This window comes from Arvicola amphibius, chromosome 2, assembly GCF_903992535.2.
Source record: "Arvicola amphibius chromosome 2, mArvAmp1.2, whole genome shotgun sequence".
Lineage (NCBI taxonomy): Eukaryota > Metazoa > Chordata > Mammalia > Rodentia > Cricetidae > Arvicola > Arvicola amphibius.
Window position 1 is genome coordinate 1,210,998 of NC_052048.2, and position 20,441 is coordinate 1,231,438.

The 20,441-nt window shown below is 41.6% G+C and overlaps 1 protein-coding gene and 1 pseudogene across 7 annotated transcripts in view; one reads left to right on the forward strand and one right to left on the reverse strand.

Moving 5' to 3' along the window:
* Positions 1 to 20,441, forward strand: part of Dennd5b (DENN domain containing 5B) — a 119,584-nt gene that overhangs the window by 24,875 nt on the left and 74,268 nt on the right. For 6 of the 7 annotated variants that reach the window (XM_042054492.1, XM_042054491.1, XM_042054487.1 and 3 more), the window contains 2 exons: positions 91 to 200; positions 13,370 to 14,036. In XM_042054492.1, the coding sequence (XP_041910426.1) occupies positions 198 to 200; positions 13,370 to 14,036 (670 nt within the window). In that variant the 5' untranslated portion in view covers positions 91 to 197. Of the gene's footprint in view, positions 1 to 90; positions 201 to 13,369; positions 14,037 to 16,491; positions 16,566 to 20,441 lie in introns of those variants that run through there. The other variant, XM_042054493.1, reaches the window with a different exon arrangement.
* On the reverse strand, positions 9,718 to 12,108 carry LOC119808017 (annotated as a pseudogene).

Here is a 20,441-nt window from a genome sequence, read left to right on the forward strand (position 1 = left end):
AAAATAATTTTATACATATAGTAAATATTTTAAAAATTATTTTGTTTTTTAAGTTCCAGTTATTCATTGATTATTAATTATTTGTTGTAGGTGAAAATTTTGACCAGAGTCCTTTGAGAAGAACGTTCAAATCGAAAGTTCTGGCCCATTATCCTCAGAGCATAGAATGGAACCCTTTTGATCAAGATGCAGTGAACATGGTATAGTTTTTTTCTTTTTCTCTCCTATTTGTTTAGCATTTCTTTTATTAGAATATAAATGATAAATGTTTGTATTATATAATCCAATTAATCCTTTAAATTCTGTGAGGATAGTATTTTTAAGATTTTATTTTTTAATGTACATGTCTACTTTTTGTGTGTTACATGTGTATGAGTGTCCACAGATGAGGGCATCAGACCCCAGACCCCGCTGGACCTGGAGTTAGAGGGTTAGTTCAGGTCCTCTGGAAGAATATCAGATGCTCTTAAACACCAGGCCCTCTCTGTACAAACGCCTAGAAATATAATACTGTCTATCTTTTACAGATGGGAAAACTGAGTCTCAGAGAAGACACTTTCTCAGGTTTTCCACAGCAGTTATCACAGTATATTACTTGTTAGGAATGCAGAACCTCAAGTCCATTTTATTTCTACAGTTAAGCTGTTTTGGGTTTGTACTAATACATAGGTGCTTGGTAAACAGGGATGAACCCCTCTGCCTGAGGAAGGAGCACAGTGTGTTTCCATATATCAAGGAGTAATGTGTGGTGGGTTTGTATTGTCATTTTCCACATGCATCATGAAGAGGGAAAGGAACTGTTACACTGTGTGCATGTCCGTGGGCTCGGTTATGCCTGTGCAAACAGAAGACAACTAGGAAGAGTCAGTCTTCTCTTTCTGCCATGTATATCCTGGTGACCAAACTCAGTTGTCAGGTTCGGTCATCTTACCAACGCTTTATTTTCTTCAGTAGACAGGATTTCACTGTAGCCCAGACATCCTTGTGATTTTGGCAGCCTTTCTGCCTCATGAAGGTGCGTGGTTGATTGGCAGTTATGATTCACCAGACTAGCTTTTATATATATATATATAAAATTCAGTTTTAATAAAGGAAAGAAAAGGGAACTTACAAATCCAAGGTTCCAGCGAGGAGCACAGGAAAACAAAGAGCAAGCCCACAAGATTTTATAAGTCAATATTAGCCTAAGGGGGACACGCCTTTAGCCGAAGGGGGACACGCCCTACAAAACAAGGTGATTGGCTAGGCTTCCTCTTCAGCCTCGGCCTCTCAGGTGCTGTGACTGCCATACCTGGACTGGAAAGAAACTTAAATGCATCATTTAAACAGATTCAACGCAGTGCCCATCAAAATCCCAGCAAAATTCTTCAAAGACCTTGAAAGAACGGTACTCAATTTCATACGGAAAAGCAAAAAACCCAGGATAGCCAAAACAATTCTGTACAATAAAATCACAATCCCTGACTTCAAACTCTGCTACAGAGCTACAGTACTGAAAACAGCCTGGTATTGGCATAAGAAAAGACAGAAGGACCAATGGAACTGAATAGAAGACCCAGATATCCATCCACACATCTTCAAACACCTGATCTTTGATAAAGAAGCAAAAAATGTCAAATGGGGAAAAAAAGCATATTTAACAAGTGGTGCTGGCATAACTGAATACCAACATGTAGAAGAATGAAATTGGACCCATATCTATCACCATGCACAAAACTCAAGTCCAAAAGGATCAAAGACCTCAACATAAAGCCAGCCACACTAAACCTCATAGAAGAGAAAGTGGGAAGTACACTTGAACTCATTGGCACAGGAGACCACTTTCTAAATATAACCCCAGCAGCACAGACATTGAGAGAAACAATTAATAAATGGGACCTCCTGAAACTGAAAAGCTTCTGTAAAGCAAAAGACATGATCAACAACTAAACGACAGCCTACAGGATGAGAAAAGATCTTCACCAACCCCACATCAGACAGAGGTCTGATCTCCAAAATATACAAAGAACTCAAGAAATTGGACACCAAAAGAACACATAGTCCAATAAAAAAAATGGAGTAAAGACCTAAACAGAAAACTCTCAACAGAGGAATCTAAAATCGCTGAAAGACACTTAAGGAAATGGTCAATGTCCTTAGTCATCAGAGAAATGCAAATCAAAACAACTGAGATTCCATCTTACACCTGTAAGAATGGCCAAGATCAAAATCACTGATGTCAACTTCTGCTGGAGAGGTTGTGGGAAAAAGGGGAACACTTCTGCACTGCTGGTGGGAATGCAAACTGGTACAACCCCCTTGGATGTCAGTGTGGCGATTTCTCAGAAAATTAGGAAACAACCTTCCTCAAGACCCAGCAATACCACTTTTGGGTATATATCCAAAGGATGCTCAATTGTGCCACAAGGACATGTACTCAACTATGTTCATAGCAGCTTTGTTTGTCATAGCCAGAACCTGGAAACAACCTAAATGCATCGCGATCAAAGAATGGATAAGGAAAATGTGGTACATTTACACAACGGAGTACTACACAGCAGAAAGAAATAATGGCATCTTGAATTTCGCAGAAAAATGGATGGAAGTAGAAAACATTATTTTGAGTGAGGTAACCCAGACACAGAAAGACAATTATTACATGTACTCACTCATAGGTGATTTTTTTTAAACATAAAGCAAAGAAATCCAGCCTACAAACCACACAGAGAACTTTAGACAACAGTGAGGACACTAAGAGAAACTTACATAGAAATAATCTATATGGGAAGTAGAAAAAGACAAGATCTCTTGGGTAAATTGGGAGCATGGGGACCTTGGGGGAGGGTTGAAAGGGAGAGGGGAGAGGCAGGGAGGGGAGCAGAGATAAATGTAGAGCTTAAAAAAATATCAATAAAAAACGTGATGAGAAAAAAATGCATCATTTAAACATTCCTAGGAATTTGAGTATAAAGAATTTGAATCCAGACAGCGTGTTACCCGTAGTGGTAAAAGTTTCCTTGGGTGGTAAGATGGGTCGGTGGGTGAAAATGCTTGATGCAAACTGGTGACAGGAGTTCAGTCTCAGTCCCACAGTCGGAGGAGAGATCCCACTCCTGAGGCCGTCTTCTGACTTCAGTCTCAGTCCCACAGTCGGAGGAGAGATCCCACTCCTGAGGCCGTCTTCTGACTTCAGTCTCAGTCCCACAGTCGGAGGAGAGATCCGACTCCTGAGGCCGTCTTCTGACTTCAGTCTCAGTCCCACAGTCGGAGGAGAGATCCAACTCCTGAGGTCATCTTCTGACTTCAGTCTCAGTCCCACAGTCGGAGGAGAGATCCGACTCCTGAGGCCGTCTTCTGACTTCAGTCTCAAATCCCACAGTCGGAGGAGAGATCCAACTCCTGAGGTCGTCTTCTGACTTCAGTCTCAGTCCCACAGTCGGAGGAGAGATCCAACTCCTGAGGCCGTCTTCTGACTTCAGTCTCAGTCCCACAGTCGGAGGAGAGATCCGACTCCTGAGGCCATCTTCTGACTTCAGTCTCAGTCTCACAGTCGGAGGAGAGATCCGACTCCTGAGGTCGTCTTCTGACTTCAGTCTCAGTCCCACAGTCGGAGGAGAGATCCAACTCCTGAGGCCGTCTTCTGACTTCAGTCTCAGTCCCACAGTCGGAGGAGAGATCCGACTCCTGACTTCAAAACACATGTGCTTACTTAACCAACACCGCATGCACCATATGTATGTGCATACAAACAATAAGAACACACACATTCTTGAAAGAAATTCTCCTTTGAGTTTATTGAGAAGGGCCTGCTTTTTGTTCCAGCCACTCCCCTAGCTTACACCCGAAATAATCAAACAGAAACTGTATTCATTTGAATCACTGCCTGGCCCTTAGCTCTAGCCTGTTACTGGCTAACTCTCATATCTTGATTTAACCCATTTCTAATAATCTGTATTTCACCATGAGGTCGTCGTTTACCAGGAAAGATTCAGCATGTATGACCTGAAGGCTGGCTCCATGGTAGCGCTTCTCCTTTCTCTCTCCTTTCTCCCAGAATTCAGTTCTGTCCTTCCCGCCTATCTAAGTTCTGCCCTATCAAAAGGCCAAGGCAGTTTCTTTATTCAACCAATGAAAGCAACACATAGAAGGACCTCCTATACCACTGGGGGAAGGTAATAGTTTTTGTTGTTTGGGTTTTTTTTTTTTTTTGACATTCTAGGCAGCACCCTACTTAAGGTCCTTGGCCGTATTGTAGACCCTCATCACTCTATAGCAAACATAATTCAAAGACCCAAAGTGAACAAATAAGAAATTAGATAAGATGGAAACAGAAACTATTGAGAGCGGATTGAGATCTGTGATAGATGTAGTTCTTAAGACTTTCACAGATAGGACCTAGATAGATAGATAGATAGATAGATAGATAGATAGATAGATAGATAGATAGATAGATAGATAGATAGATAGATAGATAGATAGATAGATAGATAGATAGATAGATAACCATAAAAGATTACATTATGCCCTGATTGTAAGGAAAGGAAATTATTTAGTAGGTGTCTATCAGGTACTTCAGGTATGTTGTTTTCACATTGCATTATGAGGGTTAATCTTTGAGTGTCAGCTTATCTGGGTTTGGGATCACCTAGGAGACACACCTCTAGGTATATAAAAGTGAGAGAGAGAAAGCAAGCTGAATACCTGAATTTCTCTTTCTCTGCTTCCTGATCGTGTATACAAGTCACCTCATGCTCCCACTATCACATGCCTTCTTTCCATGGTGGTCTGTAGCCCCTCTTACACGGTAAGCCAGAGTAAACCCTCCCTCCTGTCTTAGTCAGTGTTCTTTTGCTATGAAGAGACACTGTGACCAAGGCAACTCTTGTAAGAGAAAATAAAGTTATACTTCCTAGTCATTTTCATCTTTCAAATAGTGCTACTTCTTGGTGACTAGGCTTCAAATATATGAGCCTATTCTTTTTCCTTTTTAAGATTTATTTATTTTATGTATATGAGTACTCTATCTGCATGTACAGCTTGAAGCCAGAAGAGGGTATTATGTCCCACTCGCGATGGTTGTGAGCCACCATGTGTGGTTGCTGGGAATTGAACTTAGGACCTCTGGAAGAGCAGCCAGTACTTTTAACCTCTGAGCCTTCTCTGCAACCCCTTATGGGTGCATACTTACTCAAACCACCATGCTTCCTTGGTGCTTATTGTCAGGTGTTTGGTCATAAAGATGGAAAAAGTAATTAATAAACATGTTTATGTATGCCCAGTGTGAATTTTTGTCCTGGTTTCATAGATGTTAGGTAACTTGTCCATAATCATGCAGTGAGTGTCTGAACCTAAGTCTAGATCATTTCTCCTTTTTTACAGTTCCAATTTTATTTAGAATGTGAGTTTACTTAACTTCACATTAACAAATACATTTTGTTATGAGTGCTCTTACATTCTTAACTTTTTAAGTGAAAGTAAGTTTTTCTCATATAATGCATCCAACTATAGTTTCCCCTCCCTCTACCCTTCCCAGCTTCCCGTTTCTTCTTCCCCAAATCCAATCCCCCTCCACTTCCCTTCAGAAAAGAGCAGACCTCCATGAGACAACATACAAATATGGTCAAACAAGGTAAAATAAGACAAGGCAAAAGCCCTCACCAAGACTGGACAAGCCATCCCAGTAAGAGGAAAGGCATCCCAAGAGCACGGGGAAGAGTTAGAGACACATCCACTCCCACTGTTACTCTCATTTTAGGTCTCCAGATGGCTCAGCAGTCAAGGGCTCTTGTTATTTTTACAGAGGACCCAGGTTCATTTCCAAACAGTCTCATGGCAGCTCACAGCCATCTTTAACTCCAGTTCCGGGGGTCTGAGCCCTCTTCTGAACTCCTCGGACACCAGGAACACACATGGCACAATATTTATGTGCAGACAAAACACTCAGACACCATAAATAAATAAATAGGTTCTCTAAATTTTATTTTAATACAAGTCAGTGTCTTACAACACAATAGTAGTAAATGAGATTCTAATTTAGCCATCAGTGGAGGAGACTGCCTATTTCCCTAACATTGTAGCTAAGATATTTCACTGACTTCTGCAACTCAATGTCTAAAACTGAATTCACATGGCTGTCTGTTAATCATGTTCAGTGAATGGTACAACCATCTGACCGCCTAAACCAGAACATTCTAGGTAAACCCTTAAAACTTTAGCTTTCTGACTGTCCTCTGTATACAGTCAATTGTCTGCTTCTCTTGGTTCCTGTATACCTGTCTTAGTCCAGGGCCATCAAGAATGCTTGCTTTGGTTTACCAATCACTGCCTAATTGGCTTCTACTCTTGTCTCTTCTGTTCTTCCACTAGCCTCTGCTTCTGCTGATACTAAGTTTGAGTCTCTTTCCCATTATGGATTTTTTTAAACTGATTTATTTTACAGTCAGTGAGGTAGCTCAACAGATAATAGGTAGCCCAAACCTATTAACCTTAGTTCAGTCCTCGTTACCTGCACTGTAGAAGGATGGAAGCATCTCCTAAAAGTTATTTCCTCTGACCACTACACATAGACCATAACATGGGTGCAACCACACATGTACGTACATACACACGTTTTAAAATTATTTATTAATGTGCATATTTGTGTGGGTATGTGAGTGCCAGTGCCTATATAGAACAGATATAGGATCCCCTGGAACTTGAGTTACAGGCAGTTGTGAACTTCGTAACAAGATTTCATTTTAAATAGAATGTTCTTAGAGAAGGGTCACTTTCCACCACCTTACATCCATCAGATCCCTCACTACCCTCTGTTTCATAGCACCTATTCCAGTTGCAGTTAAGTAATTGCATAGTAAAGTCTCAAACCATAGCTGTCGTTGTAATGTAGACTCACAAGGGACAAAAGTAGCTTCTCACAGATTCAGCACAATGCCCATCAAAATCCCAGCAAAATTCTTCAAAGACCTCGAAAGAATGATACTTAACTTCATATGGAAAAGTAAAAAAAAACACAGGATAGCCAAAACAATCCTGTACAATAAAAGAACTTCTGGAGGCATCACAATCCCTGACTTCAAACTCTACTACAGAGCTACAGTACTGAAAACAGCCTGGTATTGGCATAAAAACAGACAGAAGGACCAATGGAACCAAATAGAAGACCCAGATATCAATCCACACATCTTCAAACACTTGTCTTTGACAAGGAAGCAAATATCAAATGGAAAAAAAGAGCATATTTAACAAGTGGTGCTGGCATAACTGGATATGAACATGTAGAAGAATGAAAATAGACCCATATCTATCACCATGCCAAAAACTCAAGTCCAAATGGATCAAAGACCTCAACATAAAGCCAGCCACACTGAACCTTATAGAAGAGAAAATGGGAAGTACACTTGAATGCATTGGCACAGGAGACCACTTCCTAAATAAAACCCCAGCAGCACAGACACTGAGAGAAACAATTAATAAATGGGACCTCCTGAAACTGAAAAGCTTCTGTAAAGAAATCTTTCTAATAAAAAGGATAATGGAGTGTTAGAATTACAGAATTTGGAAAGGGGAATTGCTAAAACTCAAGCCAAAAAGTGTAATGCCAGCGCTTGAGAAGTAGAGGCAGTAGGATTCATGATCATCCTCATCTACTCATACATTAAAATCCAGCCAGGACTACATGGAACTCTTTGAAAATACCACCCAAGCAAATAAATAAATAAATGGGAAAAAATAAATTCAATAAAATTCTAGCCAAACTGCCCAGAAGGTGAGATAATTAAGGACCCTTGGTCGCTCCTACTAGAAGTGTATGGACAGCATCGTCCAATGTTTGGTTACAAGACACATCTTATTTTTAGTTATCTTATTGTTAGTTGAAGAGGATATTACTAGTAAATAACAATATTGTTGGTTAACAAGATACGTAAAAGCCATGGTAAGCAAATTGTGATTATCTCTCAGGTTTTCTGAGAGATCTGTCTTTGTTCCTGGTAATTTATGTAATTCATCATATTTTCCAATTCACGATTCCCAGAATTAGAAATACAAATTTTGCCTTTTTAGTTTGTAGAAAAGCATTTAAGAAAAATTGTTACATCTGTTATCTGTCATAGGAAGTCTTTCTTCACTTGAATATAACTTTTGGCAAGCTTCCCTTGTAAATGTTTGAATGTGTGCTCAAGAAAGCTACAAACCCTTAACTGAATATCTGGCCACTTTTCAAAAAAATTGTGAGCTTTGATTCTCTGATTTGGATCGTAGGAAAGCATGTCAATAAACTTAAGTCATGGCCTGCATAGTGACATGACCTTAGCACTTGGAAGATAGAGCCCGAAGGATCAGGAATTCAGTTCATTCTTGGCTGGCTACATAGAAGGTCCATGATCAGACTGGAATACATGAGACCCTATCAACAAAACAAAACAAAACCAATAATAAAAACAACAAAAAACAAAAAAATCAGATTTGATCTTTTTAAAAGTAGTGTCACTACATTTCCATACTGCCCACTTGATATGAAAGGAGAAGCTTTGGGGAGCTAAAGACATGTCTCCGCAATTAAGAGTGCTTGCTGCTCTTGCAGAAGACCCGGGTTTACTTTCCGCACCCAATGTAGCAGCTCACAACTGTCTGTAACTGCAGTTCCAGGGGACCTGGCACTCTCTTTAGGCTTTCTGAGGTACCAGGCAGGTATATGGTGTACATACATATATAAAAGCAAAACACTTGTGCACATAAATAAAAATAAATCCTTTTTAAAATTATACAGAGAGCCAGGCATGGTAGCAAGCCTTTACTTCTAGCACCTGGGGAGATAGAGCTAGGAGGATCAGTAAGTCAAGACCACTGTTGGCCACGTAACAAGCCTGACCACAGAAGATATGTTTTACAAACAGTAAATAAGTAAATAAGCAAGATAATTGGCATAGAAATCTATGATTTGGGTAGGATTGTCAGACTGCACTCCCATTGGAATGGTTCACAGACTAGAGGGCTAGCTATCAGGTGAAGACTGGTCCTCACAGGTAGCTAGGCCTTCCGTCACTGTACTGTGTCTTCCTCTGATCTGCCAGCAGCCTGACAGCTTCAAGTCAGGCAGGCTTTTGTTGTTGTTGTTGTTTTAATCTAGGAAAAATACTTATTCAGTTTCAAATAAAATTATAAAAACCTATCATTTTAGCTTATTTTAGAAAATGAAAGACATGCCTAAATTCTTTCAAAGAATAAAGTATTTTACCTTCTCCCAACTATTTATGAGGATATTAACAATCTTTTTAGTTTTAACCCAAATTTCAAGAACACTTATAAAAAATAGTTTTGGTAATGTTGTCTCAGCCGGACAGTGGTGGCACACGCCTTTAATCCCAGCACATGGGAGACAGATGCAGGTGGATCTCTGTGAGTTTGAGGCCAGCCTGGCCTACAAGAGCTAGTTCCAGGACAGGCTCCAAAGCCTGTCTCAGAAGAATCAAAAAAAAAAAAAATTATTTTGATAATGTTGTCTCAACAAAAAGTCTCTCCATTTATAGTGCTGACAAACTGACTAGTGCAAAAAATTATATTCAGTGTATTTTTAGCTGCTAGTGTGTCTTGGTAGAGTTCAGGTGGTGCTGGGGAAGGGAAAAGGCGTTTGCTTCCCATTCCTGTGTGCATGCAGTGAGCAGTGAATAAGGCGCTCCAGCCTGTGCTCAGGTGCTGATAACTCCCCTTGGCTGGGCTCCCGTACCCTTCAGGATACTTCTAATTGTCCATGTAATTAGCTTTCCACAACCTTACACAGCTGTCATCTCCTGAAGATGCTAGTATGTTCCTGTTATATTCTAGCTTACCTGCGAGACATGAGAATTATGATTACCAAACTGAGCCACAATCTGGATTTAAATTATGTTGGACCACCAGAAGTAAGTTCTTTCCTCACAAGTTTTAATGTGAAAATTCTTATATCTTTAGTTGCTATTGCCAGAATGTGGAAAGGTCTTTCCAAATTTGGAGCAACCCAATATCGTGAACAGGATCGGTGATGGTCACAAGAGTTTCAGCTTGTTATTCGTGGTGTTTTCGCTGTAATAAAAACTCTGATCCGGGCAGTGTTGGCGCACACCTGTAATCCTAGCAATCGGGAGGCAGAGGCAGGTGCATCTCTCTGAGTTTGAGGCAAGACTGGTCTACAAATTGAGTTCCAAGACAGCCAGATCTGTTACACAGAGAAACCTAGCCTTGTAAAACCAAAACCAAACTAAAATAAAACCCAAACAAACAAAAGAAAACCCCCGAACCTTGGCCATTGCGTGGACTGGACTAGTGCTACCGCTTCCCACAGCTGTCATGGAGGGTGATGTGAGTGCAGTAGCTGGAAGTGGTCCGGGAAATGCAGTTACAGCTCAGTTTACATGAGCTGCCACTCTGCAGAGAGCGCTGGCTGAGATCCGTAACATCTGGTGCCTCGTGTCTTCTTACTACACCATCTGCTGAACAGGTTGCTGAAGTCAGACCCATATGCATGGGAGCAGATTTCACATTAGTAATGGATGCTCTGCTGTCTGCTGGAGTTGTCCTCTTCACCCAGTGACTGTCCTCACAGTTTATCACTTGATTCTCCTGCAATTTCTTCCCACACAACAGCTGTTCAGTCAAAAGAACAGGAAGCCAAAACCTGTCCACATTCAGGGTGCACCATGTCACACACCATGCAGATCACTGCACGTCTCTCATTCAGCAGTGCAATGCCAGTCTCCGCTTTGACTTTTATCTCAGACCTTCCTGAGACAGGGAAGCCCTCTCCCTGCGGGCACTGACATTTGTCAAGTACCGTTAAGCCTCAACATTCTGGTCAGTTGCTGGAGCAGAGGCCATCTGGTACCTGTGGAAGCAGAAAGACACATTGTAAACGATGTCCTGTGGTCCACCCGTTTTCTTGTTCGGTACTTCAGAACTTACAGAATGTGTGGCCAGTGAGAGCCGGAGCTGCCGTTTTTAGCCTTGTCAGCTGTATCATATGTATCACTTGTCACTGCTGTTGAATTTTATTATAGTGATTGAACAAAATTCAACTGTTTATTCTTATTCAGTCATGTTAGAACAAAGCCACCCAAAGCCTCTGTGTGTTTCACACTGTATGGTGGAGTTGAGTCAGTGTGACAGATTTGGTTGTCCAGAGATTCAAATAGTTACCTGACTCTATAGGAGAAGTATAATCTGTCACAAAATGAACCTTATTTAGGGCCTTTAAAATCTCTGTTATGAATAATTTAAGATATGTTGTTTTATCCTTCCGTTCTAGTAAATAAAAAGGTTCCATTTTCAAAGTTTATTTTTCTAGGATAAAGCATCATATTTGTTCAAAATAGCAAAAGCGATGTCAGCACCTGCATGGCCCTCAACCAGAAACACATCTTTTCGGAGATTTCCACTCACAAAACCTAGAATCCTTGACTTAGTCCATAGAAAAGGTTTCATGATTGCCCTGTATGGAGCAGAGTTGGAATATATTAAGAGATTTTTTTACATAGAGATACTCAGGGAAAGGGTAAAATAGATCCACTTTTAAAGGGAGAATCACACTATCTTTAAAATAGCCACTGTGTCGGGGTGTGATGCTATGCCCCTTTAAACCTAGCATTTAGTAGGCAAAAGCAGAACCAAGCAGATCTCTGAGTTTGAGGCCAGCCTGGTCTACAGAGAGAACAGAATTCTAGGACAGTCAGAGCTACATAGTGAGACTCTGTGCCCCCCCCCAAAGTAAAAATAAAGACAAATGTACATTTTTGGTATCGTATGAAGTTGTAGCTCAAAGAGTTGCCAAAGAACTTAAAAATGAGGTCAGAGAGTGAGAGCTGTAATAAATTTGGGTAGGTTACAGCTTGAGAAAGAAAACCACTCTAGACCACAGGACTGCAGAGGAGATAATATTGTAAATGATTCTGTGTACATGGGTGTTCTGTGTACATGAGTGTTCTGCATACACGTGTGGCTGTGCAGTACGTGTACGCCTGGTACCAATGGAGGCCAGAAGAGGGCTTGGGATCGCCTGGAACCGGAGTGAGTAGATGGTTGTAATCTGTCGTGTGGGTAATGGAAATCAAATTCTGGTCTTCTAGAAGAGTAACCCACTGCTCTTAAGTGCTGAGCCATCACTCCAGCCCCATACGCTGGATTTCGTGTTTTTCACTTAACAGATTCTTCAGACTCTGGAGCATGGGGACTCCTTTCTTTTCTCATGTCTCCTTAATTTTCTGTCCTGCATAGGATAACTGTTGCTTTATTTTTATTAACTTCTTTTTCACTAATCAAAACAGCCTTCACCTTCCCCCATGAAACTCTGTCATAATTACTATAAGATAGTACTTAAAGTTGGGCATGATGGCACACATCTTTAATCCCAGTACTCAGGAGGCAGAGGTAGATGGATCTGAGTTCCAGGACTGCCTGGTCTACACTGGGAGTCCCACGCCAGCCAGGACTGTACAGACCCTGTCTCAGAGATTGTGAAGTATCACAGCGTGTTCTGTCTTCAAGTCTTGTTCAAGATCAGGGCGCTTTTTTTTTTTTTTAACTGAGTTACCGAATCCAAATCAAAGATCTCATTCTCTTTTTTAAAAAATATTTATTTACTTATTATGTATACAATATTCTGTCTGTGTGTGTGCCTGCAGGCCAGAAGAGGGCACCAGACCCCATTACAGATGGTTGTGAGCCACCATGTGGTTGCTGGGAATTGAACTCAGGACTTTTGGAAGAGCAGGCAATGCTCTTAACCTCTGAGCCAACTCTCCAGCCCCAGATCTCATTCTCTTTTAAAAGATATTTACACATATTTAGTGTGAGGTTTTGTGTGCATCGTGTGTCTGTCTGTCTGTGGAAGTCAGGGGACAGCTTTCTCCCTCCACCATGTGGGCTCTGGTGGTAGACTCAAGCTAGACAGCGACCACTTTTCCTGCCGAGCAGTCTCTCTGACTCTCATCTTCTCCTTCTTAATAAAGCCCTCTTTATTAAGGTGTAATACCCACACCGTGAATATTTTTCCACATATGTTACATCTATTTTTAAGATACATTTTTTGTTTGTGTTTGTGCACGCATGTAGAGGTCAGAGGGCAACTTGTAGACGTCAGTTCTCTCTTTCTACTGTGTGTGTCCCAGGAGTTGAACCAGGGCTGAGACTTGCAGTTGGAGATAGCACCTTCACTGCTGACCCAAGTCGGCCCCTCGTCTATTTCTTTTGAGAATATTTTATCTACGTGTAAGTGAAGAACTTAACAGTATGTTTCTAATTTGAAGCTGCTGCTAAGTTAAATCTGGGTTAGACTAACCCTTTATATCCTGTTAAAAAGAAAATAATTTCCTTTTCTGTTTGAAGTGATGCATGTACTGCACTCTGACTCCTGTCTCCACAGCTGTGCATGCCCAAAGGGCTGTCTTTCAGAACACAAGCAGACAATAAGGAGCCCCAGTTCCACTCGTTCATCATCACCCGTGAAGACGGTTCTCGCACCTACGGCTTTGTTCTCACTTTTTATGAAGAAGTCACAAGTAAGCAGATCTGCACAGCGATGCAGACGCTGTACCAGATGCACAATGCTGAGCAGCACGGCAGTGTGTGCGCCTCGTCCTCCTGCAGTATGGACTCGCTGGCAAGCAGTATTGATGAGGGAGACGCGACCTCTCTTTTGAAACTCCAGCGATACAACTCTTACGACATCAACAGAGACACCTTGTATGTCTCAAAAAGTATCTGCTTGATCACACCGCTGCCTTTCATGCAAGCCTGCAAGCAATTCCTCCTCCAACTTTACAAGGCCGTCACCTCTCAGCAGCCACCACCCTTGCCCCTCGAGAGCTACATCCATAATATTCTGTACGAGGTACCCCTTCCGCCTCCTGGGAGGTCACTGAAGTTTTATGGTGTTTATGAGCCTGTCATCTGCCAGAGGCCTGGGCCCAATGAACTCCCTCTTTCTGACTACCCTCTCCGAGAGGCCTTTGAGCTCCTGGGATTGGAGAACCTCGTTCAGGTGTTTACCTGTGTCCTTCTGGAGATGCAGATCCTTCTCTACTCACAAGGTAGGTGGCCTTGGCACTTTGTTTTCTAAAAGCAAGTACTTTTGCCCTGGGCTACTCTATTTCATTGTGGATTCAATTAATGACCTAAAGTCTCTTCTGTTTTTGCATAAAACGAATAGGCTTGGGTGAAATGAAAAACTATTTTATTTCTATTTGAAGTGACAGTGACTGCAGACATAAACAGGAAGGAATCGAAATTGTTGTGTTGACCGATTTGGGTGTATTTATTTGTTTGTATTTTTAAATGAAAACAACTCTTTGTCCACAACATATAATCATTAGGTACATTGAAACCTGTTACTCTCAGTGACTAGTGGACTTTGTTTTTGTTTTTTGAGACAGGGTTTCTCTGTATAACAGCCCTGACTGTCCTGGAACTAACACTTGTAGACCAGGCTGGCCTTGAACTCACAGAGATCCGCCTGTCTCTGCCTTCCTGCGCCACCACCACCACCCAGTTTGGGCTCTGTTTCTTTATTTACAAACTGACAAAGTTTTACATGGAAATTCAGGTGGCATTTGAAAGTGATAAGTATAATGTTTACTCTGCGACTTCCTGAGGCAGATGACTTTGGACATTTGCCTGTAGGAACGTTTTGTGAGTGAGAAGGAGGTATGCAGGTTGGAGACAGATATGCCGCCCCAGACCTAGCGACAGATCTGCTAGAGCTGTGTGCAATTGTGTTTTTAACCCCCAAGTCCCAGACGGCATGAACTTTACTGTATCGTATTCAGTGTCTCCCAACACAGATTTAGTTAAGATGCTAACGAGTTGAATTGTGTTTCACTAGTATCTGACTAGTGAATGACTGATACTGAGCCTAGACTAGGATACCTGTTTCCACCTGAACATGAATTTACAGAAGCAGAGATGTTATGTCATAAAGCTACTGAATTGTTGGAAACTGTAAACTAGCCATGTGCACTGTTGAGACTGGAAGACATGGCACGATATCTGGATTAGCTTTTGCTGTTTGTATTTAGGGTGCAGGATGTGGAACCGTCTCCCTGCTGCTGCTGTCATGTTTATTTCTTCACTTTCTTTTTTATTTCTCTATTTTAAGTTATAAGTGAAACTGAGCCAAGCAGGCTATATTTACGCTTCCCATCTTGTGTGTGTGTTGACAGCACTTCACGAGGTTTCTCAGTTTATCCTGCATAATAGTTTTGATAATGTGTGCAGTGTTGTGCTTTGTTATCAGGGAGTGCTCCAATGGCTCATCTAAGTTCTTTGTTCCTTTCGCCCCCTTCCCTAGTGCTCATCTTTACCTGTTAATTACCTGCTTGAAACTGTGTTACTCTTTTCCCGGGAGCGATGGTGGCGATGGAGAGTTGAGCAGTGTCAGCTCAGTGTCGGGTTTGGGATCAGAAATGTTTAAATGGTGGAGCAATGGCTCCGTGGTTAAGAGCTGGACTCTTGCTGGTCCTGCAGCTGGTCTGGGTTTGATTCCCAGCACTCACAGTGTGGCTCACAACTGCCTGTAACTCCAGTCAGGATCTAAAACCTTTTGATCTCCAAGGACATCAGGCACACGTGTGGAGCACAGACATACATTCAGGCAAAGCACTCATACACCTAAAAGAAAATAACCTTTTTTAAAACGTTTAACAAGTATTGGTTTTAGAAGTCATAAATGCCTTGGTTTCAAATCTCTGCTCTGTCCCTTATTAACTATAAGCCCTGTGGGTTACTGACTTAATTTTCAGAAGTCTTGGTCCCCCATATCTCCTGTATGTTTTTGCCACCCACACCTGATTAATTGTGGAAGTTAAATGAGAAGACCTATCTAGAATTTTTAGACTATATGTGATGTTCCTTTTATCCAGGGGAAATTGAGGCCCAGGGGAGATAAGTAGCATAAGTAAGTAATGGGATAATTCAAATGTAGGCTTCCATCTGCCTCTCTCCTGACAACTAAACCATGTTGGTAACTGTACTGGGCCTACACATAACCTTTCCTTATGTCTCAATACTTAAAGATAAGTTACTTACTCATTCTTCAACTATATGGTAAATGTATCATACTAAATAGTTGTAAAATATGAAATGAAAGCTTTGTGTAAATGCAATTTTGGTGGTTTTTAACACTGATAATGTCTCTCCCCTTAGAGAAAGACAGTAAAATGAACACATTTTAAAAAGAGTCTTTATGTTGATTTGCCCTCTGGTGCCCCTTTTCGCCCTCTGTGATTCTGTGTAAGGGGGTTTTAAGTATATTTGCTACTTCATTCCTTACATATTGATAAATATATACTGTACAGTTTAAAGGTGCTTAAGAACCAGACAGTTACCATGGAAATCCATAGTGACTCTAAGTAGATGGATTTCAATCATGAAAGTGTTCATTAAACTGATTTGAATTTTTAATCCACAGTTTATTTAGACGGATTCAGTCTGTTATCTAGAGAGTAATCTATCACAATCTTTTTTCAATGGCTATAAATTTTTAAGTAGAGAATGCACCCAGGAAGTCAAGACTGTTTCCGCGCACCTCATATCAGAAGCGTGTCTGAAGGTTACGTGACATGGTAAGCTGGGAGTATGGTCCTCTCTCTTCTCAAAAGAACAGTGGAAATATAAAAGACGGAGAATTTAAACACCAGTGTCTGACTTTTGGTACCAATAATTAAAGCCTCTGGAACACTTTTGGGTCTTGCTTACGTACTCCTTTGGTTCTTCACAGAGGAAATAAGCAGTTACTGCCACCTACACCAACTCTTGTTCCTGTTCCCGTGCCTCTGCGGGGCTCCTCTGCCATCCCATAGTACTCTTCTCTGTCACTAGTTGTTGGAAAGTAGAAGCTACTTGGAGATTCTTTAGAATGTTGGAAGTCTTTTCATTGTATACTGCAGTCATGCCAAAGTAGACCACGCCTGTTGGTTATACCTTATTAATCATAAAAACAAACCAAATATTTTGATAGAAGCTATGTTTCCATGACCTTGATGCAAAAAGCAATATAATTTAACCAACTAATATTTTAATATTACTAGATTTGGGACTTGGGGGTGGGGAGTTGCCTTGAACATGTTAGGCAAGTGTTCTACCAGTGAGCACATCTCCATGTGCTGTCTTACGTTTGTAACAGCCCTAACTGTCCTGGAACTAACTATGTAGACCAGGCTGGCCTCAAATTCTGCCTCCGCCTCCCAAGTGTTGGGATTAAAGGTGTGAGCCATCACTGAATGGCTTTTTTTTTCTTTGAGACAGGGTCTCTTGTGGCCCTGGCTGGCTTTGAGCTCACTGTATATCTCTGAGGATAACCTTGAACTCCTCTAATTCTTATTTCTCTACCTCCCAAATGGGGTTACAAGCGTATGTTACCATGTCTAGCTCTATTTCTGTTGTTTTTAAAGCAGTAAGGAAGATTTTATTCAAGCCAATAATATTTATTTATTATTGTTGGAACCCACAAGACTACACAGTGAATGCACAGCTGACAGACCAATAGGCGCACCCATGGGAAGTGTGTACGCACACGTCCACATGGAATAACCCGTTTTGCAGAGCTGCGGGAACACATGTCTTTTGGAAAAGTCACTGTCATATCTGTGGAAACCTTGTGAAGCCATGGTTCTTCCCTTCAACATGGGATTCATTCCCAGAACACCTCAGCAGTGTAACCTGTGCATGGGAAGTGGAGTGACCTTGCTGTACTCCTCCACACCAGGAGGCCTTTGAAGGAAGGAATTCACTCTTTGTTCTAGCAGCCAAATTTACATAGACTCAGTCCCATAAAATGACCTGCTAACAGACCACACAGAAATTTCTATAGAAGACAGGCACTGAGCAGGAAGGCAGCATGCCCCGCCTTTGCTAACAATTAACAAATCTTGGTGACCCCAAAGCTGGTTATCAGAAAAGAGATTATTAGATGAGGAGAATGGGTGAGCCCAGGATTCAGGGATGTTAGTAACTTTATTTAATAGTTTGGGACGTCAGGTACTTCCCCTTGGATGCTGGCTCTTCCCTGGGCCCGGTCACCTGCTCTGGAGTACTGTTTTGTTATTGTATCTTTGTCCTTGCCTATGGAATTTTCCAAATACGGCTATAAAAACTAGAAACCTCGACCAAGCTGAGAAGGCTCCCACAGAGCCTGTCCATGAAGAACAATCAGAGCCCAGAGCCATTGTCCTTTGCTTCTCAGTCAGCCCCCGCTGTTGGCCACATTCAGAGAGACGGGTTTGGTCGCATGATCCATCAGTCCCATTCCAACTGGAATTGGTGATCTCCCATTAGTTCTGTCCCACCGTCTCCATGAGTGAACGCACCCCTCTCGTTCCTGACTTTCTCCCTCATGTTCTCGCTCCTTCTGCTCCTCATCAGGACCTTGGGAGCTCAGTCCAGTGCTCCAATGTGGGGCTCAGTCACCTTCCCCATCTGTCGCCAGCTGGAGGTTCCCTCACGGTCCTGACTTTCTTTCTCATGTTCTCTCTCCTTCTGCTCCTCATCAGGACCTTGGGAGCTCAGTCCGGTGCTCCAATGTGGGGCTCTGTCATTTTCTTCATCTATCGTCAGGTGGAGGTTCTATGGTGATATGCAAGAAATTCATCAGTATGGCTATAGGAACTGGCCTTTTCAGGCTCCCTCTCCTCAGCTGCCCAAGGAACTAACTGGGGGCGTCTCCCTGGAAACCTGGGAACCCCTCTAGGGTCAAGTCTCTTGACAACCCTCAGGTAGCTCCTTAAATTAAGATATATGCTTCCCTGCTCCCATATCCACCCTTCCTATATCCCAAGCACCCCATTCCCCCGAGCTCCCCCCGTTCTCTCCTTCACACTTTTCTCTCCCCATCTTCCCTTGGCCCAGTCTCGCCCAACCCTCAAGTTCCCAATTTTGCCTGGCGATCGTGTCTACTTCCAATATCCAGGAGGATTACTATATCTTTTTTTTGGGAGTTCACCTTCTTATTATCTTCTCAAGGATCCCAAATTTATAGGCTCGATGTGTAGTGAGGAGCTACGGGCAGGCCTGCTTTTTGTAATGCCCGGCTCTCGGCCACTGGCTAGCTTTACCCGAAATAATTACACGGAAACTGTATTCTTTTAAATACTGCCTGGCCCATTATTTTCAGCCTCTTACTCATATCTTGTTTTAACCCATTTCTAATAATCTGTTAATCTGTGTAGCACCAAGAAGTGGTGTCTTACCGGAAAGATTCTAGCGCACGTCCATCTTGGGCTGGAGCTTCATCGCATCTGGTATCTCTCTGAGGAGAGGCACAGCAGTCTGCCTAACTTAGGAGAGGTGTGGCATCTTACTGATCCTTCTACCTCACTTCCTCTTCCTATTCTGTCTACTCCACCCACCTAAGGGGCGGTCTATCAAATGGGCCAGGCAGTTTCTTTATTAGCCAATGAAATCAACTCAAACAGAAGACTCTCCCACATCATTTCCCCTTTTTCTGTTTAAACAAAAAAGAAGGCTTTAACTTTAACATAGCAAAATTACATGTAACAAGTTATCAAGTAAGAATTACAGTTACAATATTTATATCTACTTTATCTTTTATCATAACAAAGGAAAACAACTATAACTATCTATCTATTCTTCAACTCCATCAGAGACTCCAGAAGGACACAATATTACCTAGGTGAACAAGAAGTAAGCTACTTCCAAAACTCTAGAAATCACAGAGACATCTCGCTGCCTGGACAGTCACCCAAAGTTCTTTTGTACTGTTGGGGCATCCATCTTCGGCCTACAGGCCCATAAATATCCATCAGACATTTCTATGCAGCAGGAAATTTCGAAGGCAGTTCATTCACTATCTGCTGTGTCCTTCAGAATGTATCGCAGACTCTTTCTTGAATCAGGAACCCCAAAAGATCATCTCATATTTAGTCCTCTCTCTGTGGGTTCTTCGTGTCCAGTTTATGCCAACAGTCCAGGCAAGAACAGTTTCTTGCCCAAGTGGCTATCAAACTCCATAAGGATCCTCTTTGATGCCCATCTTCCTCTTGAAGTAGATTGGTGCTGCCAGGAGCTGATATGTCTCATTGTCATGAAAAGCCTTAAGTTATTAAAACATCTAAAATGCGATATTCTGTAGTCTTTGAAAGATATGAAGAATGCCTATGTAACTTAAATAAATCTCTATATAGCTAGAAAATCTAACTAACATAACTACAAGTTTTACTAATATTGATAACTATCCATTAACAACCTATATACATTACATTTTTAAATGAACTACACAATCACAATACATTAATCAGTATCAGAAATACATATACATATAACAAAATTGACCTTAAATTTAAATCACTAAAGCTAAATCCATATCAATGCAAATTACTCATCTCCATATTATATCCCCCTTTAAATGTAAAAGAACATTTATAAACAATATTTGGGAAAATGGGCGCAGTTATTTCTCTCCAAACTGCTTCCTGCTGAATGGG